The 19485-nt window shown below is 37.3% G+C and overlaps 1 protein-coding gene across 1 annotated transcript in view; it reads left to right on the top strand.

The window, feature by feature from the left end:
• CTNND2 (catenin delta 2) overlaps window positions 1-19485 on the top strand; it is a gene marked incomplete at both ends in the record, with an annotated part of 515683 nt that overhangs the window by 197534 nt on the left and 298664 nt on the right. The window contains 2 exons of the mRNA XM_084219011.1: window positions 17252-17286; window positions 17780-17896. Coding sequence (XP_084075137.1) covers window positions 17252-17286; window positions 17780-17896 — 152 coding nt within the window. The remainder of the gene's footprint in view (window positions 1-17251; window positions 17287-17779; window positions 17897-19485) is intronic.

Genomic DNA, 19485 nt, shown 5'->3' with positions numbered 1-19485 from the left:
AATATATGTTAGGGAATATATGTGCTGTATACAAACAACAAAATACCACTTCTTAAATTCCTGTAGCCTCACAAGGGGCTACAAAACAACAGTTCAGATGTAAAGGATATTGGACTTGGTAACCTAGGTGAGTCTAGTTATGAATGCTGTAGAAATGCAGCATTTTCAGATGCAGGGCCTCATTTTGACTTTATTTTGATCACCAAATGCATTAATTTTGGGTCTGGCTCACTGAAAGGGAAATAACCTCTAGCACGTGTGTCTGATTTTCACTGTATTCCTCTTCTACCTTACACATGTAACATCTCCTAAATTTACTGTTATCTGTATTTGATCCCTAAGTACATACCTCATTTTGTTTAAATGTCTTTTTATGTATTGCTTTATCAAATTTTTAGGAGATAATAGCATCATAAAATTACTGCCGCAGTACGTAATCTGTTTTCTACATATGTCTATACATAGTAGTTTACAATTTCAAATTTTATACTTAATGGACAATAAAAACATATTTAATAACTGTCTCCCTGGAAATATGTTATTTTTACCAGGAATATTGGTTTATTGGTTATTCATTTAAGTAGGTTCTATTTAAATGTTTCTGTAGTTTTGTTTAGGCTACGAAGTTCTTCGCTGTAATTGTACTGACAGCTGTGGATCCAGTAATCCGTTTGTATAAAAATCAAAGTATTACTCACAACCTTAAAGCTGAAAATTGATAAAATGGTGGAATAGAATTTAAACATGGAAGTCAAAGAAGGATAGAAAATATGTTTATGACTGGAATATTTATAAGGTTAAATTAATTTTAAATGTGATTCACACTGTGATGTGAGGAGTGAGCATAGCTTCTTTAATTAAATAAATAAATAAAACAAAAATAAACCTCTTAGCTACTGATTAGGCCATATTCTAGTCTTATAGAATTATTCAAATATTTTTGCTGCTGTAAGTATGTCTAGAACTTGCTACGTAGACGCGGCCAGTTTGTAGGGGAAGTAGTTTTCTGACAGGTCTAGTAGCCTGTAACTTCTGCAGCCAAAGAGTGTGGCTGTCAAGTGGATCACCTGCTGGTACACAAGTGGGACCAACAAGGTGTGCTCACCCTGGCTAGTCTGTTTGCCTGAGAAGCTGAGAGGAGTTTGTACTCCTAAGGAAGGCAGTATTATTTGGCTACTACAATGCAGAGCATTTTAACCACGTTCAGTTTGTCACTGAGCAGGAAGGAAATGGAAATGCACTTGAAGTCAGTGTGATAGGCTCAGAAGGGTGTAGTGGCAATAGTGGAGTGTCTGAGCTGTCATCACCCTTGGCTGATGGCTCTGATACAGTAAGTTAGACACAGGTGCAGTGGAGCAATATGGAATCCACCTGTTGGAGATTCCTGCTGGGGCATTTAAGATGTAAAATAGGACTGGGGCATTGGGGAATATGGAGAAAGAAGGCTGAATTCAGGGCAGGTGTAATCCATATCATCGTAGGGCCCTGCTTTTCATGGACTCTTTCAGGTGGTCAAGGCTTTCATAAAATAATGGGGCTGATGTTACAAATTTGTTTGGATTAACAGAAAAGCTTGAGCCTTGTGGAAAAAAGTGAAAACTACAGAATAACTGTGTGGTCAGCTGCTTCCATAAAGCTGAATTTGCTGCACATAGTAATTATGTCAAATGTCCTGAGCTAGTTATACACTGACAATGAATTAATTTTTTTTCCAGAAGTAAGATTTTTTTTGCTCAAATGAACACTTACAAAGGGCTTGAAGGAGAAAGGGGAAGGTGCCCATTTTATGTAAGCTAGCCTTTCACTTAGCTGATGCCACACTTTTACTTTGCAGGTTGTTCTGAAGTTGTGAGAAAGGTGATCCTATCTGTCACATGCTTATCTTGTGTCAGCACTCTTTAGAGTTAATTTCCATGAAGGCAGGTTTCTGGTCACAAGTTCCATTTGGTTTTCAGGTGATGCCACATATGTCTCATTGCCCTCAGCTGAAGAAGTGTTGAAAGAATCCTTTCCTTTCAAATACGTTTCGGAAAATGTAACTCAGCCCTGAGAAGATGGTATCATGGCCTGCTGTTTCTTCTATCTCAGTGACTCCAGGTTATACTTTCACAGGTTCAAAGCAAACATGGAGATTGCATTCACCTTCTCTTTTCCCTGTCTGCAGTGCGATTTGAGACTGGATTTTAAATGCAGCCAGACCTTCTTACATATGATGTCCTGGTAAGGAGGACACCTACAGTAATGCCAAGCACACTGTACAAGCCAGAAAAAAACACATGCTTTTTCTAAGCTGCATTGGCTCTGGGTTTACAGCAGTTAAATCTATGTGTTGAATCTAAGTACTGGTATGTGCAAATATACCTGCTTCATGTGCTTGGAATCAAGTTGCTTAATATACCAACATTTTTAATCTCATGTTTTATGGACAACCTCACTTGCATAGTAATCTACCTTCTTCAATTCCTACTAATGTGAGTAAAATCTGAATCTAAAATTTGCTTGGGAAGAAATAAAAGGATCCATTAATTGTTTGCAATAAATATATTTATTCACTGGATAAATAGTATTTGAGATTCCAGTGTGCTCGGTCTTGTCACAGATTCCATTAATGCTTATTGTGTAATAAGTGTTAATGGAGATGGGAGGAGGAGATAATAATTCTGAAAAAAAGGAAACAGAACAAAATCTAAAAAAAAAAACCCCAAGGAACTCATGTTAAAGGTTTTCAGAAATACAGCTCTTAGAGTACAGGTGTTGGGTAGCAGGAACATGGAAGTTTTGGGTTGGAGTGAAGAGGAATTAACTAGGCAGTCAGGCCACCCACCATGTGTACAAACACTGTGTGCCGTAGGAGAGCTTTTCCTCACAGAGACATACCAGGGAATCCTCGATCCTGTTCTCCTACTACTGATGATGTGCTCACTCATGTGCTTTGGTATTTCTGGATTCCACCCAGCACCAGTTCAGCTCTCCATGTGCAAAGGCAGGTGAGGGTGCTGGCTGTCACACCAAGGTCACCTCTTGTCAGTGTCTCCAGCTCTGTGCTCTGCAGCCAGGTCGGGAACTGACCTGGCACACAGGGGAGTCACTTGGTGATGGAATGCAACCTGGATTCTTGTGTAGGTTATTTTAATTATGTATAACTTCTCAAAAGTGTTTCTGCTCTTGTAAGGAGGACTTCACAGAACATATCAATCTTGAGAAAGCAGTCTTTACGTGTAATATGGAAATTTTAAAGGTGTTCTGGGCTCACAGTGCTGCACAAGAACAGGTTTTCAAATTTTTCTTTTCCTCGGTGGTGAAAACAATGACTAGAAAAATAGGACACAAAACTTTTGGCCGCTATTAGTGTGCATCACTGACATTTCACATTCAGTTTCAGTAGTATTTAGTTTCAGACAGAGGTCAAGAAGTCCAGTCTTATCTAATACCAAAGGACTGCTTTAATACCTTTTTTCAGGTAGTGATCTTGCCTCCTTTTCAACCTGCCTGAATTTGTGTTGCATACTTCTGTGGAAACCTGTGTTCCCCCAAGACTGACTTTTGGAGAATGCTGGGGTGTGTCTCTCTTGCTCAGCTTCAGTTTAACACTGCCAATTGTCTCTTGTCTGGCTCTTTTTATGCACAGTGTTTGAATCTTGTACTGTTTCTCACTTTCTTTTTGAAGCTATTAACTTGGCAATGTCATCTGATAATGGGTCAAATGCCCAATGGAATTCAAGATGTATTAGGTCTACCTTTCCTTTTTTTTTTTACTCAATGAAAGAATTTGTGCTCTGTGATTGTGCTCTGTGAAACCTTAATAAAAGCAGGTGCATCTACATCTTTTCCTTTTAACTTACTAGCAAATTTTTAACTTTACATGCCAGCCTAGGCTTGAGTTGTTAGTTTTGATTTTATCTCCTTTCTTAAATAGGTATGATACTTTGTAATGTCTGTTTAGAAATTGCACCCCCCCCCCCCAGCTTATGGAATACCAAAATGTGTGATTATTTCTGCTTGTTTTACTTATGGACTGGACACAATATAGTTATTTGTGGGACACAGAGATATTATTCAATTTCTGCTTACCGTTATCCCTGGAGTGGAACACCATTCTTGTTGAAAACAAGCAGATATAAAGCTTTTCTCTGTACAGGTCACTTCTATTCCAGTCCATCCTAACAGAATGCTGTTTTGTATTGAAGTCTAAACTAGCCAGTTGTTGGGCACAGGGTTGTATTGAACTATATTTCTCAACACAAGAAATTGTTGAAATTGAGATTCTTAGAATTTTATTTATCAGTGGGTCTTTTCATGTTTTCTTTACAGACTTTTTGCTTACTCACTGTTTTGTTTGTTTGGGTTTTTTTTTAACAAAAAAAACCCCATTAGGATCTGGATGAATTTTTAACATTTGAAGGCTAGGAATACCTCCCAGCTAGCACTCATTGATCTGGCTTTGAGCAGAGGTTTTGCTACTTGATGGGCAGTAAAAATTTGTCTCTGCTCTTGACACTGACAGCCCTGAAGCTAACTTGCAAATACTGTTCTTCTTCAAAATGGCCAAAAAACTCATTGCATTCTTAAGGAAAATTATTGTTTTCAGCTCTTAGCTTTAGCATTTCTGTACTGTGAAAAATTAATTTTGTGAAGTCTAGAACAGATTTTAAATGATTCATCTTCAGAGAGGAAAAAAAAAATAAATCGGTTTCCTTGCTTTTCGTATTAGCTCTGTTTTGCAGTGAGAACAGATTTAGCTTTTTGATTGGACTATTTCCAAGATGCACTGGATAAGTAATATAAAATCTGAATTTTACAATCAGCTTTTAAGCCTAGATTAAGATATTCAAAGAGAAAGAAGTTAAGAGAGTTAGCGAATGATGGCATAACTCAGTTGAGAACCCCTCAAAGTTTCCTTTAGTGTAATTAAAGAAAGCTTAAAATAAATGCAAAGCTGGTAACTTCTGTGTATTTGTAGTATTTCTGAACATGGAACATGATGATTTAGATGGGCACAAAGAGGAAAATATTACTTAGAGGCATGAGCTTTAGTGAAACTAACGGGATTCTGGATCTACATGGCATGGGAAAGAAAGAATTTTAATTGTTTTGAACAAGTGATGTTGAGGCATCCTAGAGAGGGATTTGCATAGGTAGCCAAGAACTCAATTTTCTTGTGGTTCAGTAACCTTTTCACTAAAACAAAGAACTTTAAAAGAATTGTATCTGCCAGTGTAAAGCTCAGCTAGTTATTTGAGATCTGGGTTTCATTCCCTTGTCTACTGTTTCAGCAGAGTCAGCAGAGAAAAGTAGTGATTTTATTTAAGCAAATATAGTTTAACATTTTTCTGCATAATTGTACAGACTTTACAGAAAGTATTTGATGGTCTTGTGCACAGGATGAGAATCATTGCCCTATCTTACTACTTTAAAGTGTTACAACTTTCAAATTTGAAGTGCTTTGAGGACTGCAGTAGGTAGAATTTTTTTTAATCAAACAAGCCATCTCAGCAGTTGAATTCTTTTATGAAAAAGTTCTTAGATATAAACTCAGTGCTACCATAAGTGACAGACTAATTGGTCTCCTAAATATTTACAAGTGATTAAAGCATATAGCTAAGCCTCCTGCATATTTTTTCAATGCAATGTGAGAACCTGTAATATTTGGGAATGTAGTCACTTCTTTAGTATTTGCCACATTTGTGTTGGAAAACTTTGGAATATATAAGTAACAGATGGCTTTCACTACTTGTCCAATTTACACTCTGCTTTGGTCTCCCCATTTTGTGCAGAGAAAGGTGGTCTTTTTTGCAGCTTAATGGAGCATTGATATGGAATTCAAGAGTAGGCTTTTGTTTTTCATGAGTATTGGTAAGATTACCCAAAACAGGCCACAAGTGTTAGGAAAAGATTTGCAATTCAGCTGTAGCAATATCAGCTGCATGGTAATAGGTGCAGATGGAGAATTTGGTACTTGCTTCTTTATGCAGACAGTGAGCAACAGAGGGGTTATAGAAAAGCCAAAAAGAACAAAGAAGTTGCATGTAGAATTTCCAAAGTGTACTGAGCGCTTGTTTTTGGATCTGATCAGGGTTTTAGTTAAACTCTGGCTACTGGAGTACATCCCTTCATGGCTTACCTGGTTGGCAAACCTTCGGGACTGGATCAGGACGTAAAGTTTTGTTGCAAAGTAATTGCAACAGAAGTAATTCGGTATTGAAATGTGTAGATTATATATTAAATTAAAAGATTGAATATTTAACTGTCTTGTGAGACTTTATGTTCTGGATGTAAAGAATATATAAGTAGAATGATAATTTCATCTGTTCGTTAACAAAACAAAATTTCAAAGGATTGGGTCAGTTGTCTAGTAACTTTCACAATATTTTATATTGTAATATTCTTCTAAGAATAAAGGTGATTAAAAATAATATTTGTTTCAGCTCACTAGTATGATATCTGTAAGATATTTTCTTCTTTATTCTAAAAAAAATAGCCTTATACTCTTTAGGATTTTTTTTTTTAATGCCTGCATATAATTTTTAAAAATACAGCATATTTCTTACATCTGTCGTTGCCAAATGTCTGACCTGTGAACCTGGTTTTATTTGTGTCATGTCTCCTGTGTTGTATTTCTTCTGGTAGGCAATGAATAATGGAAGAAATATTATTTTCATAGGGAACTGATTCTTGTTTTCCCCTCTGCACCTTAGTGGTTGAAAAAGCCAGAATAAAAAGACTCTGTGCTTACAGCAATGCTCCCAATCTGTCTAAAGGTTACATTTACTTTTTGTCAGCTTGCATTAATATAATTTTAGTCATTTTCAGTAATAAATGTGTGATTAAAGGTTATCCATATAGCTAAATAGCTGTTATTACCATGTGCCATTTTAGTTACTTGGATAATTTGTCAACACTATATACAAACAGACAGTTTACAAATAAGAACTTTCACTCCTGTTGTTAAAATCATAAACCAATAGCAATTTTTCATGGATTGATCCAGCTGCTTATCACCCACATAACAGACCCAATTACCTTTACATTCATCTAACATTTTAGGTTAGAATGTATTTTTCTGGTGCCTTTATGTTCATCCACTGAAATGTAAATGTTCCACTCATCAGTTCTTGTATACATTATTCTTGGTACTGGCTGCTTCTAGAAAACTCTATTGCCTGTGTTTCTGGTGGTATCAGTTATGTGTGGATACTGCTCTGTAACAATCATCAATTTGCCAGCATCACAGATTAAGGTTATTTCAAATACAGAACTGGAAGCACCATCCTGGGCTGTCCTCCAGTCCCTTGAAGCTGGAACTAATATCAGCTCTTTCTAATAAACTTACCAAGAAACCTTCTAAGAGCAGAGTGAGCATAGTTTTCACACCTCAACTCAAATTCCATGGGATTGGCTGCTTCCATGATGTTTTAATACCTTTTTTAAAGTTCCTTCAAAAATTTCAGTGACCAGTTTGAACTTGTTTGTCCTTGTCCCACATGTGTTTCCTCAATTTCTTTTTCTCCTGTTCTTCAGCCTTGCTAAATTATAAAAGCCAGGTGTGCTCCCTTCTCAGACTTCAATTCTTTCGTCTAAATTCACCAGACTCTTCTGATTACAGCTTTTATCAGTCTTTATTTTCTCTATTAAAAAAAGATAATTAACAAATGCTGAACAGCAGAATACTGATGGAGTCTCCCACGTGCCTTGCTGCATTACATCCAGGAACAGTACTTTGAAAGTAGCCTAGCTTTATGTGGGGACTGGACATGTTGCCAAATTCTCCCTTAAAAAAGATCAACAAAATTTCCTGCTTCCTGCAGAATCTGCTTCTGTTTCATGGGAGTATTTCAAGGGAGTGTTTCATGGGGATGTTTCATGTTCACACATCTGGTGGAGAATATGGAAAGAAAAGACAACCTATAAGGTATGGGTGACCACCATGCAGTCTCTTCAGTGCCAAATTCAGACAATGTATTGACACTGAGACTATTCTTTGTTAGTTACAGGGGCCTTTTGACCACTGTGGAGGCACAGTAGGAGTTTGCTTCTTGGCTCCAACAGGCATAAGCTGCAGGGAAGGAAGTAGCTAAATTAAAAAAAAAACCATCCTGGTTCTCTATTTTCTTCTGTAGAGGGGAAAAGGAGTGCAAAGAAAAGGAAAGAATTGTTTACAACGAAAGAGGTGAAGGTGAGGAGCCCTGTGAAGGGAGGTTTCTTGGAAGCAGCTGAGTGAAGCTAATGTGAAGAGGCTGTAAGGGAGAAGAACTGGGAAGGGCTGTGATGTGTGATTTCACACAGTGCCAGGCTCTGTGCGTGTGTACTGGGAATTTCCTGCATGGAGTACACTTTCTTCAAGGTAGAGGCTGTCTGGCTTCTGTCTGCTTTATTTCCCTAAGGAAGTGCTGAATTTAAAATGAATCATCCCCTCAAAACATTGAGAAAATCCCTTTCTATTATTTACCAAGGACAACACAGAACAAATGTTGTAGCTGAAATAGTCATATAAAGTGTGATCATACTTTACATAATTTACCTAAAACAATGGTCAGCATGAGGCTCTCCGCTTGAGCTTCATGTTAAGGATTAACTCTTCTGCAGAAGGGTTATCCTTGTGCGATTTGTTGGTATTTAGAAGACAAGGAGCTTCATGTTACTAGTGCTGTGTCTTTTTACCTGCTCTAGCAGATAGTTTTCCCTAGGAAAAAAATATTGTAATATCTTCATTTACAGAAGTGGGTTTCCTTGAAGGAATTTTATTTACATTACACCATATTTATTTGGAAATGAATGTTATGGTACCAAGGACCAGAACCAAAAATACACTGAAAAAAAAGTGTTGCAATTCTTATTTTTAGGTCACGGTCTCCACACATCCATGGTTTGAGTTAACACCCAAACCACAGTGCTCATACAATGCATAGGGAACTATGTGCCTCAGAAAAGAATCGATCTCATATTCACTGAAAGTTTCTTACCCAGCATCAAAACACAGGTTGTTTTGTTTAAGGCACCTTACAAGAAATTCACTCTCACTGCTTGGTCTTCAGTACCTTTTTCTGCTCCACTGAGAAAATACCTTTCCTCAGTGCTACTGTCTGCACACTTTCCCTGAAGGCATCTTTCAAAACTTGGTGTGAAGGAAATATAGCTGTGGTGGTGTCTTTTATAATGGAGTTTCTTAACCAAATAATATATTGCTTTCTATACAGAATAGAGGTTTCAATAGGAAAGACAGGGAATAGCCCGATGGTTACATTGAACTTAATCACTGCTTTGATTTCTCACAAAATATTATAACTGGTTCCATCACATTGTGCACAAGTGCTTTAATACCTAAACTTTTGGAATAAGAGGGAGGAGGGAAAGAAGGAACTAGACCTCACTTAAAATTTTAGAGCATGGTACTGTTTTCTTTAAAGTGTGGCAACAGCTATTCTACTTTTTATGAATGCTGTCAATAAGGCATGCCTGAAGAACAGTTTTATGGGTGCTGATAGGCTGTGGTGTGATTTAGGCACCAGACTGCTCTGTTGCCTTAGGGCAGAGATGATTCTATCTATCCACTATTGATTTCTCTAATTTGCCATTTCTGATTCTATTTTACATGCTTGTTGGGTTTGGATCAGATCCAAATACCATCACTGGGACTGAAGGAATATCACAGTACACTGCTGTCTAAACTGCTCCGTGTAGAAGCGGCAGAAAATTGACCAGTGAGCTTATTGCTAACTGAGGAGGTGAAGGAGGGAGGGAAGAGCTGAGCTCTTCTCCCTGGGATCCAGAGACAGAGCACACCCGGGAAGAGTTCAAAGCTGTGTTGGGGGATGTTCAGACTGGGCATGAAGTAGCATTTCTTTACCAAGAGGGTGGTCAGACACTGGAGCAGGCTCATAGAGAGGTGGTTGAGGCCCCAAACCTGTCAGCTGAAGAAGCTTTTGGACAATGACTTTAATAGCCTGCTCTATAAGCTTCAGTCAGCCCTGGAATGGTTAGGTATTTGGACTCAATGGTCATTGTAGGTCCCTTGCAATTGAAATATTCTAATTCTATTCTCTTCTAAATGTGTTCATGTGTAGCTATGTTCAGTTTGGGAAATGAACTCTTTTCTCAAATAAAAATAGGTTTGAAGCAAACCAGAAGAACTAACAGTATTAGCAGAAATCCAGCCTTGAGCTAATTCCTTCTTATTGTGAACCATCATCCTTTTTCTTAATTAATTAATAATGGGAAATTACAAAATCAAGTAATTTTGTTTGATTTTGGCTTCTGTAAATAAGAACAGAAGAGTGGTTGTATCGGTTCAAAACCGGGGTCTATCTAGCCCAGTATCCTGGCTGGAATACTTAAGGGCATGAAAGGAACATCAGGGGAAGAGCAAGAACAGGGCAATCACAGGGTGCTTGTTTCCCTAATGTTATTGTGTCCAAGTTTAAAGTTAAATAAATACATGAAGTACCTATTGCCCTCTAAATTATTTTCCTTAGAACAGCAGAGCTTCGAAGGCTTCCACTCTGAAAGGAGTCTATGTGCTCACTGTCATGCCAGGGCTGTCTGCAGAACTGAAGCTGAAGGAAACTGGCTGGTTGCAAGTGAAGTAGCAAGTATTCTCTCCCTAGGTGACTAAGTTAATTCAAAACTGAAGTAGATGGGTTATGGGGGTTTGGTCTGTGTGAAATTAATTCAGTAACAAAATAAAATTTACCACAATTGATGCTCTTTTAGACCATTTCAGGAGTGATGATCAAAAACTACAGGGAAACAGGCTGTGTTATGCTTTGTCCAATAAATAACAGCCTCTGGCATCTGCTTTGCAAGCCCTTTAGCAGGGCACTGTGTGGAATGCAAGGCTGCTGCTGCCTTTTCATGCAGGCTGTGTACTTGAACAGTATTCTTAGGGGTGTAGCACTGGAATTTTAAATCACTTTTAAACAAGAAGAAACAAAACGGTTTTATTAAGCACAATCAGCATAAGGAAATTGCACATAAATAGGACTGGAGCAGTTTAAAACTTGTTTTTTAAAGGAAAACCATGTCTGCAAATTTCTGCAAGTATTAAATGTGGAGGAAAGCATTGATTTTTGAGACCTGTTTGGAAACTTGGCTGCAGATATTTCCCTGTATCAATGGAAAGAAGTACAAAACTTTCACAGCACAGCCACAAAGTTCTGCTATTGATTTCATAAAACCTAGGGAATAACAATCATTTTTCTATGAAAAAAATTAGACAGTTTTCTTCCCTGCAGGAACTTGAAGTGAGGCAGTTCTAATAAAGGTGGGAATTAACCACCTGAATGGTTTTCTGGCATCTGCAGCTAAGAACTTTGTCATCATTTTAAAAATCAGTTTGAAACTTCCAGGGTACAAGAGAAACAGCCATCAGTAAAATATGTGTGGGTCTGTGGGAGTATTGTTTATTTATTTTGGTTTGTTGGACTGTTTTTTTCGTTTTCCAGGATCATTGTAGGGAATTGGATGAGGTTTGTTGGAACATCAAAAAAAAAAAAAAGGACTCCTTGATAGGGTAGCCAAGTTGATACCACAGCTGAGTGCTATTCAATATTTGAGAGAGCCTACAGTGTCACATTTATAGAGGTGAAGGGAGTGCCTACCAATGTCATAGATTTTGATGTTATTTTAAATTGGCCTCAAAACCCAAAAGTTTCTCTTGAGGATTTTTTTTTTTTTATTATGGCAATTTATTGAAGGGTTGGTACTTTTTTGCAAGATTATTTAATGTAAAATTTATTCTTCGGTTGTTTGGTTTTTTTCCCCACCAGATAGTTGATACTAAAAGTTGTTTACTATTTTGCAGATAACCTGAAATGTACTGCTGATTTAAAATCTGCTTCTCCTTTGCTTTAGATGGAATATTAGTTTTTCAGCCTCCTTGCTTTTTGTGAAATGCTTCTGGATCTTTTTTCTTCTACCTTCCACAACAAAAAAACAATTTTAAAATCAATGAGACAATATCTGCCTGTAATTATATACAGCTATGGTTGTGTAGCTCCATTGTAGAAATAATTTAAAAGATCATGTGCTGATACAACTCCTTGTAAAAACCTTTCATAGCTTTTCTACAGTAGTGTTATATATAATTTCATTAATTGTTTTAGATATAATTTTATTAATTGTTTTAGAAAACAAGAAAAATATTTTGGTGTAGCAGATAGCTATAACACTTTTTCAAAAAATGAGTGACAAATGTAAACTGAATGATGTCACATAAAGGAGAGGCACACAAACATTTCTTGGGTAATTAGAGGAATACAAAAGTGTGAATTTGTCCTGGCAGCCTGTATGCAGGCTCAGTGATAAAGCAAGGAGTGTGCCAGAAACAGTGAATGAAAGAAAACCTACCTCCCTTCCCAACAAGAAGTTTCTCTGCTGTGGTGTTCTTCTGGGGAGCAGCAAGGCAATGAATGTTTTGGCTTGCTGTGCATGTGCTCTGATGTGTTTTGGTGCATGTGATAAGAACAATGAATTTCTGACAGGCTGCACAGTAAATACTATTTCTGGAGAGGTGTGTGCAGGGCAGTGGAGCTCCTTCTTGCACTGAATGGTTCTGAACCTATCAAGGCATTCCTCTGAAGTGGGCCTGGTCTCACATTACGCCATGTAATGTCTAAAACTAAAACCAAGTGATGCTGCAAGTACTGCTGTGGCCAGGTAGTGTGCAAAATGTGTCTTGGGCTTGGGTTTGGTGTAACTTTACCATTGTCCCTGCTGCCAGTGCCACAGGCACACATCCACCTGCTAGGAGTTCAGCTGAGTCCAACGTGCCCTTCCTACTTCCCAGTACCTGCTTTGGAAGTGAATCCTTGGGTGTTTATACAGGCCCTAATAGCAACACAGTCTGAAAATGTCTCAGGCAACTTTTCTTCTGCTAAAATACTCAATAGCCTTCCCCACCTCTGTGTTACCTCCCCTGAGGACTTTGGTTGCTTTTATAGAAATATGGCTGGTGAATGTTGTCCAGGGAAGTGTTATTTTGGTGTCACATGGAGCATTCACTGCTACAACACCAAAACTGCTTTTGACTTCCGTAAATTGCAGGGAGAGGCATTTGGTGTTCTTCCGTAACTCACCTTGCTATGCTGGCTGATCTTATCATGGTGGATTCCTATCAAGTCCATCATGAAGGGGCACCTGCTTTTTGTTTAACTTGACTTGAGGCACAGGAAAAAATGAAGGCTCCTTAAGGTCTGTTTTGTTGCTTGTTTATGGACAAACTGTAGGTCAGTCTGGGATTTTTCTATTTGTGCCTGAAAAGGGATAAACCCGATGTACAGAGCTGCTGGTAATAGTCAGACATCCTCAGCTGGCTGTAGAAAATCTGTGGTTTTGCACTGCTCTGTGCTGCTGCTGTTCCCTCACTGTGCAGAGGCAGGTAGAGCTCCCCAGGTGATGCTCCCCAAAACGAGCTCCCTGCAGCGTGCTGTTCTCATTTGCCTTTCGCCCTCCCCATATGCAAGGGCACACACAGAGGGGTCTCACTGGTTTGGTGCTTTTATGACATTTGTGCAGAAATGGAAATGTGTGAGTTCAGCTGGAATCAAGATGACTGTTCTGTGGATATTTATTTTCTTTAATCTTGCCTAGAAAGGTAAAACAATTTTTACTGGAATATTTCCTTTCCTAGGCAGTTATTAAAGGTAAAGCTTTAAGCACAATGTAGTGCATCCTTACAGAAGATAGGTTCATTAGCTTCAACACTAACATCAAGAGCTAAACATAAAACAATATTTTTCTTGGTGTTTTGTTCATTTGTTTGGATTTTAGCATTATCTTCTCATTCTTAAGTTATTCAACTTCCTTGCGATTTTCCTTTAATACATTGAGTTTTCCAAAGGCAATATAAGCATAGAAGAATCAAGTTGAATAGTCATAGGGGATCCCTTCTGTAAGTCACATAGAATTAAGTAGAACAGTAGTCTTATTTGTACCTAGAACATTTGAAGTATAAACAGGATGCAATGACTATCAAAAATAAAAGAATAAATGAATTACAATTATTCTTCTGAGTTTGGGTTAAGGGATGTAGTAATTCTACCTGCTTGAGTTCTCAGGTCAGTGATTTCTTTATGCTAGGATTTTCTAATGCTATACTAATGTAGTTCTGGTTAAAATCTCTTCCTCAAACTCTAAAGGTAGGCTCAGATTACCATAGCTCAGAACAGCTTGATAAAGAATTTCATTGCTCATCTTCCTCAGTCAAAGATACTAACGTTTCCAAACTTACATAATGAGGCACAGGAATATTCAGAAAGGTGGTTGCTAATGCATTTTTTCTTTATTAAAAATATGAAGCAAAAATATGTTTTGCTGAACATGCTGAAAAAATTTATTAGGACAATACTTCTGTTAATTATTGCTTTTTTGTCTTTTCATGCATTTGATGTAACTATACAGTCAATTGTACTTGTGCAGCTGGGAAACACCTGAAACAAAAGGACAGAAAAGTGTGCCCTTTTATTCACTCAAGCAGATTTGGCACAGTCGTGTGACAGCCTAAAGGCTTCCTGCACAAACAAGTCAGGTTGCTTCAGTCAGGAATCTTTTTCAGGCCAAAAGCAGGGGAAGCTCAGTTAAAAAAAGAGAAAAATTAAAAAATAAAGAGTATTTAGATCAAAACTATGGCAAATTCTAATAAAGTTTTCTAGTGAAACCCTTTAAATGTTTGTTTGCAAGGCTCTGGCATTGGGTTGCAACCAAAAAACAGCAGCTCCAATATTCAACTATACTGGATTGTTAAAAAGCTAAAGAATGTGAATTTAACTAAGGAAAACTCTTTCCATACCAGAATATACCAATATCTTTGTAGGAGCAAATACAACTTTAATAGAGAATCATAGAACCTTTCATGTTAGAAAAGACCTTTGTGACCATTGAGTCCAAGCATTAATCCAGCACTGCTGAGTCCACCACTAAACCATCTCCCCAGGTGTCACACCTACACATGTTTTAAATACCTCCAGGGATGGGGACTCACCACTGCCCTGCTCAGCCTGGCTTATGCTCCACATGTTGAATAAGAAGGTAGCATTAGGATAAAAAAATCTGAGGGTGGATCTGCCATCATGACTCTAACAGCTACATTATTTATTGAAAGACCATTACAGTACTGGCGAGGAAAAGCATGACTAAAATTGGAAAAGTCAAAATGTTGTGAAAATTCATTGTGATCCTGAGATTAATATGGATACTGTACAGTGTGTCTGTGGAAGTCAGACAAGTGGTATTGGGGATTACTATGAATCAACCACAAGTGATTCATTGAGCATAATGACCTTTGTTAAATTTTGTACAAGTTTGCTACTTAAAAAGGGCTAAGCTGGAATTCCTGGAAGTGGTAATTCACTCTTTATGCATGACTTGATTTTCTTCTCTAAATTATTTGGATGAGGTGGCATAGGCTTTTACATCATGGTGTTCTTGCCAGCAACATCTAGTAATTCATTCTGCCAGCAAGAATGCCACCTGAGATATTACTTTTTTTTCTGGCTGGTGAGGTGATATCTATCACAAAGAAATCTGGATACTGGAAGGGGGACTTTGGAGGGGAAAATAGTGCATTACTTATTATGGATTCTGCTAATTACAGAAGGGAGGATTGCTCTCAAGTCCCAGTGTGTCAGATGAAGCTGCAGTTATTTAGTACATCTGAAAATCAGACAAAAGGAATGTAAAATTGGAAAAAGTGTTATTTCAAAAAAAGTCACTGTCCCTAGTCACCACAAGGACTTCATTTCAAAGGTAATTTAAATAAAAGTAATTTCGTCCAGTTCAGCGCTTTGCAGTTACTATTTTTTGTCTGAGGACTCTGGCAATACTTATCTTCAATACTGTTAATTTCAGTGGACTTGAATGCAAGAATTTTAGTTCACTGTCTCATTCAAGGACTGGCTTCTTCATCTACAACATCTCACTACTGCGAGTCAATATAAACCACAGACCATAGATATTAGGAAATTTATGATGATGTATAGATTTGAACTTGCCATGTTAACATTTATGATGCCAGGTAGAAATTAAAAGTTCTTTTAGAACTATTTTTATGTAAATTAGGCAAGAATTCTTTTTTTTTAACACTATCAAATCTGGTAAATATTTTACACAAGTTCTTTACTGTAAAAATAGACTTTCACAAGGAAGCATTTAATTTTATTTACATTACTATTGTTCAGAGCATAGATAGTAGGAGGTATACTGATATATTCATAAGTGATCCAGGATCTGCTGGGAAAAGGGAAAACAATTAGAGATTTAAATGCTTTTATTCCTCCAAAAGAGCATTTAGTCTCAACATCAGAAAATAAATGAAAAAATAACTTTTCAAACAATTATATTTAAAATAATTTCAGTCTTTGTTTTTTTTTTTTTTTAACTTATGGATGCAACAGGTAATGTTGTTCTCCCCTATAAGTATATTACAAAAAAATGTACAGAAAAATCTTCCAGTCAGGGGTGTAATAATCAGTTCACTGTTATCAAAAGAATGGGTAGTACTGAGTAACTTCAATCCTTTTTGTATTCTTGTCATGTGAGAAAGACCTAGATTGAAGCATAAACAGAACATGCCTTGGAGGAAAGTGTAGTCATTGCCTAATTGAATGTACAATTTATTTTATCATTCAGTTGACTGTATCTTTCATTTTCTTGGGGAAAAAAACCCTACCTAACGCATCCTCTGGTGTGCATGCTCATTATTTTAAAATTAAGACCTTCTGTTGCTTAAGTGCTTGTACATAGAAGCACAAACACATCTAAATTTACTCTCCTGTGTAGGCCAATTGAATTAACTTGGCTGCATATTTGAATAATAAAAAAATGCACATAATGATCAGTAGAACCAGGACTCATAATTTCTTTCAGAAATCACATCTAACTGTTCCCTTGAGAAAGCAATTTATAATTTTCTTGATAAACATGGAGAATCAGACAAATGGAAGGATCCAAAAAGTTGAAGAATGCTAATGTTTTTTTGAAATAGTCTAGTTTGTATATCAAGACCAAGAGGCCAATTTCTATATGCATGATTCAAATTACTTGATAAAGAAAAAAAGATCCTTCCCTCCAGCTCAGTGAATAATGTACAAGTCATTAATTTAAAAAATATATAAAATTATGTATTCTAAATACTTTTTTTTTCCTTAAGTGTATTCTTCTCTTAAATCAGTTCCTTCAGAATAGGTTTATATCTGAATATTCATGGCACACTACAAAACAATTTAATTAAAAATGATCACTTTTTTCTTTCTCTTTCCAGTTCAACAGAAGAGCAGTTTCACTGGCAAACACAAGGTAATGTACCTATCTACATATATGTATTACTTACAGTCTCCCCCAGAAAGATCATTTTTACCTAAAGAACATTGAGGGGAGAAGCACACTGACGTATGTGGAGATTTTTTTAGGGGTTTTTGTGTGTTTTTTCTCATTGCTAGTGTGTGAAAACTGTACTATAAAAGTGACAAGATTTGGCAAAAGTTTTTAGGATTGACAAAAAGTACACTGCAACTAAGTAGAGTTTAGAGAAGGGGCATTGCTAAATGTGTCTCTGGCTTTTTTTACTACTAGACCTAATTATTCTCATTTTGCTTTTATTAATCCAAGGCCACATTTTCAAAGGATGGCACAATTTTCAGTATGGCCAGCGTCCTGGGAATGTGTGGCCTCCATTCCTTCATCAGCTGTGAATGCTTAGTCATCTATAACTGGTTTTAACTTTTGTCTTGTATGTGGCTTTACCTTTTTGGCGTTCTTTTACATTTTTATGTTGTTAATTTCATTACAGATGGTCAGAAGGATATAGAAGATGAACTCACCACTGGTCTGGAGCTGGTGGACTCCTGTATTAGATCACTGCAGGAATCAGGGATACTCGATCCACAGGACTATTCAGCCAGTGAAAGTAAGTTGCTAGAAATATATTTTCTAGAAACTCAAAAATTTCTTGTTTTAAAACTGAATGCATGTCTTTAAGTGCTGCTAGTGTTTTGGGGGAAAAACAAGCACATGAAGTATATTTGTAACATATATAACATGTAACATGTATATTTTGTAACATGAAGGTCATGTTACAAAACTTCAGCATCACCACCATAAAAACAACATTCAAACAGCAATTTTTCACTATTCAAAGGTAATAAAATGAAACATACTGAGTGGCTGTGAGGCTAAAATTTTCTTGTGGATACACAGACAGAAATATGTGAGCTTAAAGCTGATGCACAGGACAGCAGCTGGAGCAAGAAATGTGAAGTCTTTCCTCCAAGGCTGGCTCACTGGTCACTTAGCAGCCATTGTGTTCGCAGAACTGTGCAGTGAGTGGATGGATTGCTGGCTAGAACCAGCCACTGGGGAAGTGAATCAAGGCTACAGAGCAGCAAAAGTGATCAAGGGACATGCCACTCAATGTGTTTGTAGAGCAGATGTCTACCACCAGTTGTGCTCATGAGTCACATCAAGACTGTTTTCCAGCATGTTAACTGGTCTGTTATCAGATGTAGCACTAGATAATGAAAAAGCAGGTTAATTCCCTAGATTGTTTTCTTTTTTCTCAGCCTCCTATCTCATATTCTGTCCCCATCTGCCACAATATAAACCCACATTCACTTCCCTGCCTCTGCAGCTCCTGACACTGGCTTTGCTTTTTTTTAGTATTCCTCTATATCTCGTTCCCTCTTTCTCAGTTGATCCCTGCTACCCAGTACCTTCTGACTGAGTCACATCTTTGGAGGTGGCTGCCCAAATTCAGCTTTCTTGATATCAAAATGGAAAATCTCGCCTTCATCAGAGAAAGTTGATGAACTGTGACAGCTACCTTCTTCAAATCATCTCTAGAAATGACAAGTGATCACCTGGAATGTGGTCATCAGGTGACAGAAGGAAGACATTGTACATTGGATACAGAATTTTATTTTTCCAGAACACTTTTCATTATTTTAAAACAAGGTTTGCTGTCAAATTAAAGCTGACAATCTTGGGACAGTAGAAAATGTTTCATTTTTCATGTGCACAAGATTTCTGGGCCAACAGTGTCACTAACACTTTTGTTATAGTTTTGCTTAATCTGAACACTGTATGATTGACAGAATGTTGCTTGATCTGAACAAAATGGGGAAAATGATGAAGCAATGTAAGCCCTTCGTTTTTTCTTCATTTGGGGGTGAGGAGAAACAAAACAGACTAGCATGATAAGGATTGCCTTCAAAACGTGATACTATGATAAAAAAATGAAACTGGGTAGATGGCAATAGAGGAGATTGAGAGCAGAGTGAGGCCAGCTTGTATGGGGAACTGCCAAAAACTGGAAAAAGAGATGGAAACTAAGAAACAAATATTGGAGGAAGATGCAGATAGTACATGGAATGAAGTCTGTGTACATGAAGAAAACTAATACTAAAGACATTTCTGGGCAGCATCACAATAAGCTAAAAGACAAATAGGAATGCAGGTAGATAGATAAATAAAGAACATGGGCAGATGGAAAACGGTGAT

This window comes from Fringilla coelebs (genome assembly GCF_963513975.1).
Source record: "Fringilla coelebs genome assembly, chromosome: 1".
Taxonomy (NCBI): domain Eukaryota; kingdom Metazoa; phylum Chordata; class Aves; order Passeriformes; family Fringillidae; genus Fringilla; species Fringilla coelebs.
This window is presented reverse-complemented; position numbering and strand designations above follow the sequence as displayed.